Source organism: Platalea leucorodia (genome assembly GCF_965183815.1).
Source record: "Platalea leucorodia genome assembly, chromosome: 6".
In the NCBI taxonomy this organism is placed as follows: Eukaryota; Metazoa; Chordata; class Aves; order Pelecaniformes; family Threskiornithidae; genus Platalea; species Platalea leucorodia.
In genome coordinates, this window is record NC_138828.1 from 76796078 (window position 1) to 76811950 (window position 15873).

General features: G+C 43.2%; 1 protein-coding gene across 3 annotated transcripts in view; it reads left to right on the forward strand.

Annotated features, from left to right (window-relative positions):
* The first annotated feature begins 1166 nt into the window (after window positions 1-1166).
* The window catches only part of ZFYVE28 (zinc finger FYVE-type containing 28), a 164512-nt gene continuing 149805 nt past the window's right edge, over window positions 1167-15873 (forward strand). For all 3 annotated transcript variants that reach the window (XM_082316418.1, XM_082316419.1, XM_082316417.1), the window contains exon 1: window positions 1167-1408. In XM_082316418.1, the coding sequence (XP_082172544.1) occupies window positions 1370-1408 (39 nt within the window). In that variant the 5' untranslated portion in view covers window positions 1167-1369. The remainder of the gene's footprint in view (window positions 1409-15873) is intronic.

Consider the following 15873-nt stretch of genomic DNA (forward strand, 5'->3'; position numbering starts at 1 on the left):
CCAAGGCTGGCTACTTGCCCAAAATCACAACAGTTAACGAGGAGTCTGGGAGCAAAGCCCAACAATCCTGTCCACAGCCTAACACAGGCCCCATTGATCTTTTCTACTGTATTTACAGACACCTAATAAACGAGTGAAGTAGTTATAAGCCTGCCCAGGGCACCAGACCCTTTCTGCGTGCCAGACGCACCACGCGTTTCGCCCATTTGTGTTTTGAAGGTGTAACGCGCGGCTGGGGCCGCCCCGCCGCCCGCGGCCGCCCCTCAGCCCGCGGGGGTCCAACGCCGGGCCCCAGGGCGGGCGCCGCCGCCTGAGGTAACCGCGCGAGCGCCCGGCGGCCCCTGCCCCCGGGGGCGGCCCCGCAGCCCGGCGCTGCCCGGCGCTGCCCGCTCCCGTACCTGGCTGCCCCCGCCGGAGCCCGGCGCCCCTCTCCCACCGCGGCGGGACGCTCCAGCCGCAGAGACGCCGCTGCGGCCGCCGGCGGCTCGGCTCGGCCCGGCCCGGCCCGGCGCCGTTGCTAAGGGGCGCAGGGGCTGCTGGGAGCTGTAGTTCTCCCACGCGCCCGCCTTCGTGTTGCGGAACGGCCCGATGCGGGGCAAAGAACTACCCGGCCGGGAAAAAAGATGGCGGCGAGTGTTTGCCGCCGTTGCCAAGCAACTCGTTCCGCCCCTCCTCGATTTTTGTGCTCACGGGCAGCTAGAAACCAACCAGCCGGTTGCCACGCACCCGGGCGGGGCTGGCTGTCACACGCAGAGGCTTGCTGGCCCGAAGCGGACACGGTCAGCGTACCCGGCGGAGAAGACTACAAGTCCCGGCATCCACTGCGCCGCGGCGCTGTGCACGGCGCCCCCGGCTGCGGGGCGTTGCATGCTGGGGCGCGTAGTCTCTCCGCCTCCTCCCGGTGTTACGCAAATGAGCGGCGGAGTGGGCGGGGCCATCCGACGCGGGGCGGAGGGGGCCGCCCCAGACCGCCATCCGATTGGTCGCGGCCGCGGGAGGCGGAGCGCGGGCCTGCCCCTGGCCCTGCGCATGCGCCGCGGGGCGCCGCTGCCGGCCGCGCAATGTTTTGGGGTCTGTCAGCGCGGCGCCGCGCGCTCCGTGCCGGCGGCCGGTCCCTGCGCTGAGGGCAGCGACCGCGCTCCGCCGCGGCTGGCGGCCTCTGCCCGGAGGAGGAGCGGCGGAGGAGGAGGCGGAGGCGGTTGCTGCTGTGGTGGAGGAGGAGGCGGCGGCGGCGGCTGCGGTGACCCGGCGGAGCCTCCCGGCGAGGGGCAGGGCTCGCCCCGGTCCCCCGAGCGGCGCGGGCGGGGAGCCGGCAGCCCCTGTGGCAGCGGCAGGTGGCGGCGGCGGCGGGGTGGCAGCGGCCGCGGTGATGATGAACAGGTTCAGAAAGTGGCTCTACAAACCCAAGGTAACTTGCGAGGAGCCGCCGGCGCCGGGCGGCTCGGGGGAGCCGGGTGGCGGCTCGGCTCGGCTCGGCTCGGCTCCCCCCCGGGGTCACCCTCACCCCGCGCTGGGGAAGTTGAGGCGCGGCCGGGGGGACGCGGAGCCGGCGGCCGCGGGTCGGTTCGCGCGGGTGCCTCCGCCCGGGAGCCGCCGCCGCGGGGGTGGCGTGAGGCGGGCGCGGAGCGGCGCCGGCTCCGCTTGCCCTCGGACGGGTCCTGGCGGGCAGGGTGCGCGGGGGGAAGGCGGGAGGCGCTGGGCCGTGCGAGGCGCCGGGGCGGGCGCAGGGCTGGTGGCGGCGTGCGCCGAGCCGCCCGCCCGCTGCGGGGGGGGAGATGACAAAGCAGAGCGTGAGCCGCCGGACCGGGGGGAGCGCGGCCCGGGGCGGGCGGGGGGCTCGGGCGGGCGGCTCTCCCCGGGCCTCGGGGGGCGGCGGCAGCGGGGAGCCCGCGGCGGGCGGCGCGGCGCGGGGGCGGCTCCGGCGGGCTGGGGGTCGTCCGGCTGGGCTGGGCTGGGCTGGGCTGGGCTGGGCGGCCGCCGGGGCTGGCGGGTAGCCGGAGCCCGGAGAGAGGCGGCTCAGGTGCCGCTGTCAGCGCCGTCTGCGTGCGCCCCAGAACTTTTTAAGTTAAAAAATGTGCTGAATGGTGCTCTGTGGGTGTATGTTTTCTGCCCTTTTCTTCTCGCTTTGAAATTCTTGGAAGGAGTCCAAGAATCATAGCTTGCTTTGTAATGAAATTATCATCTTCTGGCACGAGTTAAATAACAACTGTCTGGAGAGCGATCTCGTCTCGCCTGTGATGTTCAGATCGTATATGAAGGGCATCGCTGGTTTTGAACATCTACAGCATCCTTTTTTGTCCAGGCGGTGCAGCAGGCAGTGTAGTTATTCACTTTATGAAGTATTCGGTTTGATTTTCATCCCGTTCTGTCACTACTACCCGTTTTTTCTTCTGTTTTAATTTCAGTAATAGTGTTAAGCCTCATTTTTGTAAACCTTCCGTGCACACAGTCCTTTCGCCCGAATTACAGCCATTATGCTGGGGTTTAAAAAAAAAAAAAAAAGAGTCGAGGTGATACTGCAAAATAAAAGTTCTGATTGTGCTGGCTTTATGGATTTTTTGTAGTCATAACCCTGGTGAGTACTGTTGAAGAACACGTACTTGTCTGGTATTGCTGTCAATAACTGAAAGGGAAATAATTTAGAGATTGACTAACTGAAAATACAGTAACAAATTACAGGTAGCTTTCAGTAAACTTTTTCATTTGTTTTGTTTTATATTCAAGGAACAACTAAATGAGAAACAGTTAATGAACAAAAAGAAATATTGGTGGTCTTAAATGCAGAAGAAATCATTGCAAATATAGCTTTTTGTCACTATTTTTATCAAAACTAATTAGATTCCACATTAATTCTCTTTCTAATGGAGATTTCTTCTTTTTATGATAAAACTTACTTATTAACATACTGTTCCTTTGTTGTATGCTGTGTGTTCAGCATCCAAGGTCTGTATCAAACACTGTATGCTTATATTTCTGTGGGACTTTTCTGTGGTAAAGGAACTTTCCAAGCCTGTCACATGACACTGGGCCGCATAAATCGGTCACATCTTTTGCTGTTAGTTTAAAACCAGCACCATGTCCTCTTTCTTGTATATTTGTACTTTCTTTGCAAGCAGCTTTTGTTACTTTCCATAGCTTTTTTTTTGTACTTGTATTCAGCATGGGCTACTGGTGAATTGTAGTAGCGTGTGTTCCTTCAGAAACAAGCATTTTTTTCTGATGTGCCTCTTGAATTGGTATGGATAATATAATTAAACACACAGAAGTTTGAATAGCACTTTTTTTGGTAGAAAGTAGGATGGAGGAGCTCACATTTAGAGACTGTAACTGTCCTGGTTATACTATTTGCTTTCCTATTTTGTCAAGGAATCCTTAGGATTCCTTCCCATAATGTTAGTGGGTTCCACAGTCTATTTTGAAATGGTTTTGAATGTAATCTATTTTGAAGGTTAATTTTTGATTATTTATTCTGGTGGGGGCTAGCACCACTAGTGACTTACGTTGCTTAGTTATAATCCTCTGCTAGGTACTACGGATGCCAGGTACATTTTATCTGTTAGATTTTGCTACTACCAATGATGGGGCATGCTGCTTCTGAAGTATTCCAGATCCTACTATCAAATAATTGGACTTGTGCATGGCAGCAGATTTTGATGGTACTGGGCATTTGGCCTAGGGCTTTGATTGCTGTTCAGAGATACTTTTGAAGGGGGGGGGGGGGGGGAAGAGATGACATCAGAGTGCAGCAAATTCGCAGTACAGCCTGTTCAGAAACCTGAATATATGATTTAGCTTAATCCCAGGGGAACTATTTCATAATTCTTCCTTAAAAAAACCCAACCCCAAAATTGTATAAATTAATTCAACTTAATCTTTGTAAATGGGGGAGACAAGGAGATGGAATAGAACAGGTATTGCTTAACAAAATGGAATTACAAAGCTATCAGGATAATCGTCAAGTTACTGTAAGATGCAGGGACCTGCATCTAGGCAGAGATACTTACTCGGTAACTGCTGCATCTCTGAACATACCAAGGATGGGAGAGAAAACGTGAGTGTAGGCAGTGGAAAGTCTTGACTGATGTTGTGAGCATGTCACGAGAACAGCACGACTCCCCTAGATCCTTGTGCAGTCAGGGCTCTTCCTGTCCAGCCCAGCCCTATTCTTCAGGTATGCTGATATACCAGATTTTAATAAGCCAGATCAAATGCCGATGGTAGAGGTAACCAGAGAATGAAATAAATAGCAGTGGCGTGATCTGTATAGCTGGTAGGAGGCAGACTTTTAACTGATGTGTTAGAGACAGAGCAGAGATGAGATTTTATTTCTGGCCTCCTGAGCCGCATCGATTGTTATTTAATTTTTTTAAATGTTTTCTGTAAGGTGCATTTTCCTTCTGTAGATTCAATGTGTTAAGTTTTTGGAGGGGGGTTGGTGTTTCCTTTTGAAGCAGGAGAAAATGCAGAGGAGTGATTTGAAGCAATAGCGTTCTTGAACTGCAGCACACCGGTGGAAGGATAGTTACTCTGTTTGACCTCCTCAGGACACTGCAGGCTTCCCAGGTGCTGCCACTTTTCTGAGACAAAGGATGATTCCTTCTGAATCAGAATATTTATCTGTATGCACACATATAATAGAAATATTTCCCGTCACTTAAGGGATTTTCTTATCTTGTACCTTCTGCTGCTGGAGCATTCCACAGGTGTCAGGTCAGAACCTGTGCCCAGGCAGATCTGAGCATCCAGCAAAAATATGGAACTGGACTGGTTTTGCAGAGTTTTGAAATGCTTTTGATATCCACAGTATTCAGAATAATTTCTGTGAATGTTGCTGCTTAAATCTAGAGACTAGCTTGAAAAAAGCATGGGTAACTAGCTCACCGGGGTAGCTCTTTTGAATTGAGCTCCAGTTTATTGATATTGTGCAAGAACTGTTTAGTGTTTGACAGGGGAAAAAAAGTCTGTCTCTACAACTTCAAGATGTTTTTAATCTGATTAGCATAACAGATTGAGACACCTTTAGTGTAGGTTTATTTTTCATATTTTAATTTTTTTAAAATTACTGCTTGTTTTGTATTTACATCTATGAATCTGGATAAATTTTTACCTGGGGAACAAAAGCCAAGGAATATGTTTTTCCATGAGACCTTACCTTCTTTTTTTGATATTTATTTCAGTTATGCCTTTACTAACCTAATTTTTTGCTCCTAATTTCTTTTACATAGTAAAAGAATGCAAACTTCTTGTGCTAAATGTTGAAGAATTTTTTATGTTCCTATAATTCACACAATTAGTAGTCATTGGTAGTAAAGATATTGCTTTGTCCCAGTTAAATGATGCTCACAAGGCTTGCCTAAGCCTGGAGGTTTTGTATGGTTTTTTTAATGCCCCTCTCATCTAAGATTGACCAAGGTACAGCTGTGCTGTTAGAGTCTATTTTAAATAAAAGGCTACTTAACTCCCACGGAGATGTGAAGATAGGTTTACGGAAATGGCCCCAACTTGTAGCTAGGAGTGAGCACTTACTGACAAGTAGGTACTCAGCAGACCTCTTTCATATGCTTCAGAGGTTATGCATCTTCTCCCCCTGGAGTGCTTGGAGATGCTGAGAATGGTAGTTGCTATCTTCCTGGGTATTTATTTTGAAATACTTTTCATTGGTTTCTTTTTTTAATCTGATCATTACCTTCTGCAGCTGGATTAGCAGACCCCTCTTCAAGACAAGAGGTTCTTGCTTGTTGTTGACATGTTTCTGCAATGGTGCTCTCTGATCAGAAATAACATTTAGGGATAAGTGGAATGGCTGGTACTTGGAGAAGGCTTGTTTCTGTGTTCGTGCATAGTGCCTTTCTCTAACTTTTTTAAGGGTCTTCTTACTAAGCTTTATTACTAATTATAGGGAAGTAAGCTATAGCTAGTAATAAGAGTTGCTAATAATAGTTGTTAAAGGACTTTGAACAAAAGATAGGTATGCTAATTTTAAAAAAGGCTTTAAAACAAGACATAGCAAATGGGTATCTTGGAAGAAGGTCCCATGCAAGTAAGAGAGAGCATTCCTAGGGGATCAAGAGCAATCCCCTGAAGTAGAAAAGGGAGCACCAATGGCCAAAAAAAAAAAAATCAACCGACCTCTAGGAGTTTCTGCATTACTTTACACAAGGAGAAGTGTTTAAAAAAATTCCTAGGTGAGTGTTGAACATTAAAAGCTACATAGAAGGTAATCTTTCTCAGCGGTGTTGTCAGGATTGCTTAGTGCCAGAGCTGACTCAAAGAAGTAAAAGATGGGAAATACAATAGGAAATAATCAAAGCTGAGTTGTTTTTTTTTTTTTAAAGGAAGAGAGGAAACATGTTTATAGGAATTTTTGTAGGAAAAAAATGGTTGTAAGTAGAAAAAGAAGAAAGGATTTTTAAAGATTAATGGAAGTTTGAACTTCAGAAGAATGGAAGATAGAAAAAAATTACACAGTTGACTGGGCTTAACATACTGCAAAGAGCATTTTTAAAGTTGGGTCAGTAGAATGAGATGCAGGAAGAGGGAGGATTATTTTAAGTGGTGTTTTGATGGATGGAAATGGTCAGAAATGAAAAAGGATGAAGCTATTGGAGTAGCCAAGCAGCTATTGAGACTGGTTTTGGGGGAGTGAATGAAAAAGGAAGGATGGTTTTACAGAGTGATAGGTAGAAAGCAGTTAGCATCTTATTTTAGCTATGATTTCCAAATCTTAAAAGTGAAGGGTTTGCTCTTCACAGAAGAGAACTGGAGCGAGTTCAGTCTTGGGAAAAATGTCTTAGAGAAAACTACTGGAATGAAGAGTAAAAGATGTAGTAAATGCTACTTTTAGCATAAAGCTGCCTTTTACATGTGCCATACAGTAATCAAAGCCTTTGGACACAGCAATATGTGAACAAAACTTGTTACTTAATGCAATATTTACGTTAACATCTAATGACTTTCAAAGACAGAAGAATGAGGAGTTTTTCTTACTTGGGGAAACAGCAGTTACTGCGTTTTTGGCAGTGTTTTCATGATCAGCTCTTTGATCTCAATTATCTGCTTAATTATTCTTACTGCTACTGTCTGATCAGAGGTTGCAGTTATTGAACCACGCTAATCAGTGTTACTGATAACAGTCCTGAGGAAGGCAACTTATAAATCAGTGTGAGTTATTCAGAGTTTTGCATACTGAATTGCTTCATTTTAGAGGCACCATCTAGTGGTTTGAACACAAGTGTGGAAACTAATAATTCTTTGCTGTTTTATTCTAGCTCTGCAGCTGACTGAAGATAATTACCCGCAGTCATATTGTTTCTTAGCCTTGATTTTTACCTGTATCTGAAAAAGGGAAGTAGGCAACTACTGCAGTTGTCTATTAAGAGAATTGCTTCGCTGTTCTTAATTACTCTGATGCCAGAGAAATACATATACCTTGCAAAATTATTTTTGGTGTGGATTACTGTGAGCAGAGTCATAGTGTATCAGATCAAAGGTCCATCTAGCCTGGTGTGATGTCAGGTGGTTATCTCTTTCTCAGTGTCCTGTAACAGATGCCTAGGGAAAAAAGATGAGATGAATAGAAACTGATATTTCCCCTGGGCTTTCTTTTAAACTTATAGTAGTCTGCAGCATAGGAGTTTGCTGAGCTGCAGATTGTACCCTTATAATTCAATTGCTTGTGAACATTTTTCCTTAAAATGTCTAATCAGTTTTCGGTTCATTTATACTTCTGGTCTCCATAATGACCGCTGACTTTCAGTGCTTAAAGCTGAGTTTCATTCTAGTGAGGTAAGCATTTTCTTTAGAAACTTTCTCAAGCGGCCATTGGTGTGACCTAATGCGTCCCTGTCCTGCAGGCTCTCTTCTGCTCTTTCTCTTGGAACCTTGATTTGGATGTTTAGATTCTGTTCCCCTCCTCCCCCCACATGGTGGTACTTATCAGAATTTAGAAAAAAATTGCTTTTTAAAGATCACAATGCGTTCTTCCCAGATTATTTTGAAGAATGACAAAACAAAAAAAAACCAAAAAAAAACCTGCCAAAATACCCTCTGCATTGGACCACAGAAGAATATTTTCTTACTGAACTAACTGAAAAAACCCCAGTGCAAATACTTTTGACATGCTCCACTTAACTGCTTTAATAGTTATGATGATCTACTTTCATGGCAGTTGTGCTAGCAGTATTCATTTGAATTCATTCAGTAAAACTATTTTTAAATAACAATGTTAAAAATAAATTAATTGAAGGCTGAGTATGTTTGTTTGGCTCATGTTTGAAGACTGACCAGCCTTCATAGTGCTTGTGAAAGAGCAAGTTTCTTGAGCTTAGTCATTTTACTGGAGGATGCTGCTAAATTGGAGCCTGTCTTGTTCTCAGCTGAGTCTTTGTTTTCATCTTGAAAGTACAAAATATTCCCACTCCTTATTGTATCTGAAATGACAAGTTGGGGATCGTTGGTATAACGACCGTAGACCCCCTGCTTGCATTCAGGAGGTGAACTGCTGCATTCCCTGCTGGCTGAAGCTGTTGAATCCTAGATACTCAAGCTGTCCCTAAGTCAGCTAAAGCAGAGCACTTAACCTGTGTCTGATGGATAGCTCAGTGTAACAGAACACGGTTTTCCTTTGAGGCAGTGTCAGCTGCCTGCTGTTTGAAAACAGGTGAGTGACAAAAGTTGTAATGCATTTCATAGAGGTCTAGATTTAGGATATAGGAAAGAGTGAGTTTTGGGGGAGATAGACTTTTTGGACAACTTAAAGATACAGCCTTGCTGTCTCAGTATACCTTGCTGCTTAACTGGAAGGTCTTGCTCTTATTTATTTATTTAGATGACGTGGGTCTGACTTATGACATCCTGTTTGTGTATTTCTGTTCTACCCTGCAGGCTGTAATATTTTTCTTCTTGTCTCCCCAGTAATCAGTGACTTTTTTGCATTACTTCCTCAGGGCTCTAGCCTGGCAATTCTTCTTGATCTTTCTGATCCCATCGATGGTGTTTCTTACTCTGATTCCTCTACATTCACCACACTCTCCTCCCTGTAGTATTAATGCTTTTGATCCTGTTTAGGAATAAGATGCCCTGAAAAGCTGATCGACAGGAACTGAGTTATGAAAGGAAATAGGATTCTGCAGTGAGGCTATGGAAGTGCGTGACAATCTGCAGCAAGGACAGTTGACCTCCGAGAGCGTCATGTAGGGACTGCCTCTACTTTGCTCTGTCTTTCTAGGCCATAAGCTCATTTTTCGTTTCTCTCGCAGGGCCTTTATCCACACTTGGTAGCCCTTCGGAATGAAGAATGTACGAGTGAGCATCATGTCAGTTCCACATATACCACCCTGGGTGAATGAATGAAAGGAAGGCAAAAGGGGGAAAGGACACTGACTGGGAGAGAGGTGAAGAAGATAGGGTGGAAGAAAATGTTTGGCGTAAAAATGTAAGAAAAATAGTTTGAGGGAGGAAAAAGGGAGGATTACTCTCCTACTATTTCAAAATGCCTGCTCTTTATTTTCCAACAGGGCACAGGTTAATTTAAATTGGGGTGATGTTTATGCTGGAATGTGTTAATTCCTGCCATCGACTGGCACTTTGATCTCTGAGAATTATAGGTGGTTGAAGCTAAACTAACCGGATACTCAGGGTGTTCTGCTTTTCTGCTTTGCATTCTTCTAATTCTCACCTTCCTTTGTGAACCTTTTAATGTAGGAAATGCTTCCTGACATTCTGAAGTTCATCAGATGTTCAAAAACCCAGTTTATTGAGGTTATTGTTTCCTCCCATTAAGGGAGCTGAGCATGAAAGGGGTCTTGCATGTTTGTCTACAAGTGGCTTTTAGATGTTTGTCATCTAGGTATCTTTTTTAGGAATGGTATGGGCTCTCATATCAGTGCTTCTTTCTCTAATTCTCCTGTAAGCACCAATCTGCTGGCAGAAATTTCACCTTGCTGTCTTAGTCCAGTTGCTGGAGTTTGTGTGCTCTTATCATAGAAGTAAGAACATTGTGTGTGTTGGGTGGTTGTAAAGAGGTATTAGAAAGTTTTGCATTGATTTTTCTGTAAGTCTCTTTCTGTTTGGTATGTATGCTTCTGGTGGTGAGTTTGGCCAGATCTGGAGGTCTGTTTTGAAGACGATAGGTAGCAGTGGGTTCTTTCAAGGAATGAGCTTCCTGTGTATCTCATAGCTATCTCACAATTTTTTGTATAAAATCGAGCATAAGAATGTTATGTCACGATCAGCAGCAAATAATTGGAAGAGGGCAGGTTATTTGGTGTGCCTTATGTTAAAAAGTGCATATTGTTTACTGACAGGTGTTCACTGGTGTAATTGTTAATTTGGCTAATATTTTCTTTACCTTGAAGTGATTATTGAGCGTTTTCTTCAGAAGTGATGTTCATGTTGGAGACTGGTTTCAGATATCATGGGGCTGTTTTGGAGGTATTTTATGGAAGGGCGTTGATGTAGTTTTACTGTACTTTGATAATTTTTCTGCTAATTGCTTTGTCTAAACAGTTGGTTGAGTATATTTAAGGAAGATAAATTACATCCAGAGCAAACATCCTCAGCTTTCAGTAAGAGTGGTTTTTGATTTTGTGGGTTCTTGTTTGTGGGGTAATTTTTATTGTTGCTTGGGTTTGTTTGTTTTTTTTAAATTTTTTTTGCTTAGGCTATATCATACCTCTCTGTGTCCAAAAGTTTTGTTCACTGTTTGCGACGGCTTCTGTTTCCCTAAAAAGACATTACTTCCTCCTAGAATTTTTTGGGGGGTTTTGTATGTAATTGCAGACTTGCTACAAATTTTTTTGCCCTCTTGATTTCAGTCAGGATACTTGACAAATACTATACCTGATAGTAGTGGTGACAGTAGGAAGACAGGTACTGAAGTAGAAAGGCAGCAGGCTTTTTTCTCTGCTTCTCTCACTAGAAGAGGCAAGGAAGCAAGGCTTGTTATTGGGCATTTATCTTTATTTCAGAGCATGTATTACCTTGACACTTTGATTTTTTTGTCCAGTTTTTAAAGGTATGTTTTTCTCAATTGGCCACAGTATTTCCTTTGACAATTAGTTTCTTTAAGAAAGCCTTAGCCTTAGGTTGTATTTATTTTTCAGTTGATTTCTTCTTTTCCTATTGAACTTTGAGAGTTACTATTTGACACTTTCTTAGTAGACAGTGCTGTGTATAGTTGATAGCAAGAAACCAATAAATTGATGTTAAAATAACTCATAGCTCTCTTTTTGCATTTTGAAGTATTTTTAGATACGGAACCTGGATGCAAATTTTTAAAAAAATGAGTGCATCTTTAAAAAGCCATGACATGCTTTTCAGTATAAAAAAATAAAAATTTTTTTACTCTACATTAGAAATGTTCTGTTAATTTCTTGATGTAATGTGTGTATATCAATCTATATGTACATATATATATACACACACATATATAATCTACTGTTCTGATGTTAACAAATAAATGTAGGTGAATTGAAGGTGCCTAGTTGCTTTTGTTTCCTGCATGAAACAGAGGTACTTCATTGTTTAAATTCAGCTGACTTGATTGGTGCTTAATAAGCTTTTTAATTAGTTAAGAAAAAATGTGTATCTGATAGATATTAATTCATGCTTTTTGAAAGAAGATAAACCATGTAAGACTGTCCTAAATAATACTTCATGAATGTTTCTGAAGAGTTAATAGGTGACAACCTTTCTCCTGGAAACATTAGTTCTAATGTAAGAAAGCTAAGCACAATTTTTGCTTAAGCCCAGTCTCATTTGTTATCAGTCAGGTCAAGCAATGAAATGGTGTGAGGTTGGTTCCAGCTCTTTTTATAGTTATATTTCTCTCTCTCTCTGTCTCTGTGTCTATATTTATCTGTGTGTGCCTGTGTGTTGTGTGTGGTCCAAAACTTGTGCATCATCTGTGCATCTTTCAAATACAAATAGTCATTCTTTCTAGCTTTCAAATGGGGGACTGAGGTATGAAGGTGAAGTGAGGCTGTTCGGTGCCCTTAAATGTAAGCCAATAGCCAAACTAGCCAGAAAAGCTTAATTTGGGGGTTTCTTAACCATTTTATTCCTCATTTGCCATTTCTCCCTGTCCACTACTTTATATGAGATAATTTTTCCATTTAGGTTACACTGCAATAACATTTTACAGCGGAAGCAGTGGACCAGATTGTATGTGCTTTGCTATTCAAAGAGTGGAGTGCAACTTACTGTTGCCATATGTTAAGATTCACTGTCCAACTCCTGCTTACAAATGAGAACATATGGGAGATAGGTAATGGTGATTTTCAACTGTTAATTAGTCATGTTTAAACCAATGCCTCACTAACCATGCCTCCAGTCAGTTCTGTCTGTCTTTCTCATCTCCCCCTTGTGGTAAAATCACTGGTGTATGTTGACATGCAAAACTTTTGAGGGGGGGAAGAAAGATTTTCTTACTGCGATGCCTCTGTAATTTGGAGGGTGGGGCACGCCTTCCAAGTCAATAGCTGTCCAGGAGTCCTAAGTGCAAAGTACAGAAAATCCATTTCATTGAGGTGGGGTATTTTACTTGCAGATGGTACGTTTTGTTTGGTTTGTGTAAAATAAAGTTGATGATGTGGTAAATGCAGCATAATAAAATAGGAATTAGAAGTGTCCCTTAAATGCTGGCATCTATGATGTACGTAGGTTTTACAGTGTTGGGTAAAAGTTTTATCAGTAATGACTAGACGTAACCTTTGAACCTGTTCGCTGCAAACTCTTCTGATGAATGAGTCTGTTTTATAGTTACTCCATATCACAACTCCAGTTACTTAAATTTTACCTTATACTGTTTATGACTCCCTTCTTTTACTGCATATTAGGCAACTTCTCTATTATAGTGACCTAAATCTTCTGCAAAGTACTGTAAGATACGGTGAAAAGTATTAGTGCAGTAGTGATCCCTTCAGCGCAAAGGGAGATGTGTTCACTTTTCTCCAGCGTTCACAATATGACTCCTACGAAGAATCTTTGTGCGCTTCCCTTGTGAATTTTAGGTCAGCCAAGACAGTGCAGAAAGGGCAGAAACGCTGCTGGTGCTTCAGCTTACGGCCACGTGCTCCTGTCTGAGCTCCCTGCTGGTTGTATTGGAAATTGTGTGGCCATGTTTGGCATTGGTTCGGCCTCCTAACACTGGTGGAAACTTACTTTTTTTGTTTCTGTAATTTTGCAGAGTTAGTTGCCAGCTTAATAGAGGAGAGGGGCAGCACGAACTCCTTTTGGTGGCAGCATGGTCTTTATATTACCTTGTACCAACTCTGGAGTTGCATCTTCAGTGTCTTTAGTGCTTGTGTCTTATGTTGTTTTCATAATATAAATACTGGTAAAACGAAACCCTAATCCTAATTGCACCTGTTCTAGTGCTCCTTCTTTTGTATGAAAGCTGTTAATTCCTGTAATGCCGAGAGCAGTCTGAAACCCAGTTAAAGTCATGCAGGACTAAGAGTTGGACTTCTGATTCAATTCTTCACTGTAAAACAGGCTCTCTCAAAGTTATTTTTAGGTGACATTAAGGTGCAGACCTTGTATAAAATGTTAATGCAAGTAATCTTGCAGTGACAAAGGCACAGACAGCATTTGCTGGAAGCAAAACTCCGCAGAAGTAGCGAGGCAAGACAGTGAGCTATGTAAAGGGCAGAGTTTTAATTCTTGAACTACTTGATGCTTTGAGCTAGCTGTTCTTTCAAAAAAGAATTGTGAAGGTATTTGGTTAATGTTCTATTGTGTGTTTGGCATATCTGTTCTCCGTTTCAAGTTCAATATATGAATTGTCAAACTTAGAACTTGCTAATTTGGGGCTTGGAGCCAGCAAAGTGAAGGATCAGCGAATTACACTATTTAAACATTTTTTAAAAAAATTAATTTCAAAGCCTTTAAAAGCCTTCCCTCTAATTTTAAGCAGCTGGCTCAGAATTAATATATTTAAATGGCAGTGTTGTCAGATAATGTAAGATTTTTCACTGTGTGCTTACTGGAATGAGATTGAAAAAACTGTAAGAAAGGGGAGAAGTACAAATTCTTGTTAAATTTAGTTTTAGCTGGAAGAAGGTTTTATTTGTTACCTGCACTTTGCTTACTTGAAAGCTAGCAAATAAAACTTCTGCAGTGCTAAATACAAAAGTAAGATCTGGGATACACAAGTAGAGGTACTCCTTTATTTTGTGGATTCCCACCCCCCAAGACTAAAGCACTACCTGCGCAAGCCACTGTGTTCTGCACTGAGAGCACTTTGTAGTGGTCTTGAGTGGTCGCAAAAAGAGCTAAAAGCTTGGCTGTTTTTGAGGAGCTATTCTTAAAGCAGCAGAATTTTCTTCTAGGGAGGCTATTTGCTTAAGCACCTTAAGAGCAATGTGGTTGATGATATTACGGTATGTGGTTCCATATCTATGTGCCCGCTTTCCCCGCTCCACAGTCCATTAGATGCATGTGGAGCAGTTAGGTATTTCATATCTTAGGTGCAGAAAAAAGGCAACATTATGGAGAAGTGCTGCCTTCCTAGATGTTATTCCCACTCAGAACTCCTGCTGTTGGTGAGGGGGGGGAAGAATTTTTTTGATTCATATCACCTTTCTCTCTAGATAAAACAAGGTGTTAGGGGAAGTCTGCCTTCAAAATTTTTTCCAAATTATAATTACTGGTGAAAAATCAATGAGTGATTTGCTGAGCAATGTCGGGATTGAATAGAAACTGTCTATAAGCAGTGTTGGAGCACCCCCTGCAGCCTCATGATAATATTTAAATGAGCTTTGTACATTTCTGGTGATAGATTAGTGGCATGAATATCCAAAAAGGAAAATTAAGTGTCCAGGTGCTTTATACTGCTCTACAGGCCCATCAAAGTACAATGGTAGATCCTCAGGGAAAATAATTAATTAGCATGTTGTAGACCTTTTTGTGTCTATTATCCTACTGTACCTGTCCTGAAAAGAAAACTCTCAGCAGTTGCTGTAGATGCACTGCAGGTTCACTGCAGTTCAGGCTGAAAAGTAAAGAATAGCGTGTCCGATGGGAATTGCGTGAGAACTAGTTCTGTATGATAGGCAAATTATAATGCTATTAAGAAGTATTCCCCTGTTGAACTGCCAGTTTACTGCCTCATGATCACAAGGTTCCAAGATTTGGTAATTTATGAGTTGTTTGAGAGCTCCATGTTCAGCAACAGACTAATCACTGGTGTCATGCTGGGACATTGGTTCAGGTCAGGTTGGGAAAGCATGTGGCCAAGTATATTTCCAATGCTATGGGCCTTTTGCAAACATCTGGGTTTCTTCTCACCTGCTGTTGAACAGCCTGACCTTCCTTAATTTAGGACCCACACTAGGTTGCAGACTAATGTGTTGTAAGGCATTCAAGACAGCACAACTGAGCCATGAACAACTTGTGACTTGTTTTCATAGGTGAATGCTGTTCTTAACATACAACAGTAACTTAAATTTTTTTTCTATAATGTCAATGACACTGTGGGTATACCAGGATCATGTCAAGCCTTCTTTGTGTTTCTTCAATGATTTGTTCAGAATATTGCAATGATAACTAATGACAACTAATGAAGCACATGGGAATTCTCTCTGCTGTGTCTGTGTAGAATTGCTGGGCTTTGGGTGATGCTATTATAGTGTAGCTTTCTGTATATCATAGTTGGATTTGCAGCTGTGCAAAAAAATCACAGAACTGTAGAAAAGATGAGGTTGAAAGGGACCATGTCTACTCAGGTTTTGAATGCTTCCAAGGATGGTGACTCCACAGCCTCTCTGGGCAACCTGTGCCAGTGCTCAGTCACCCTTACAGTGAAAAAGTGTTTCCTGATGTTCAGATAGAATTTCCTGTATTTCAGTTTGTACCCACTACTTCTTTTGCTCT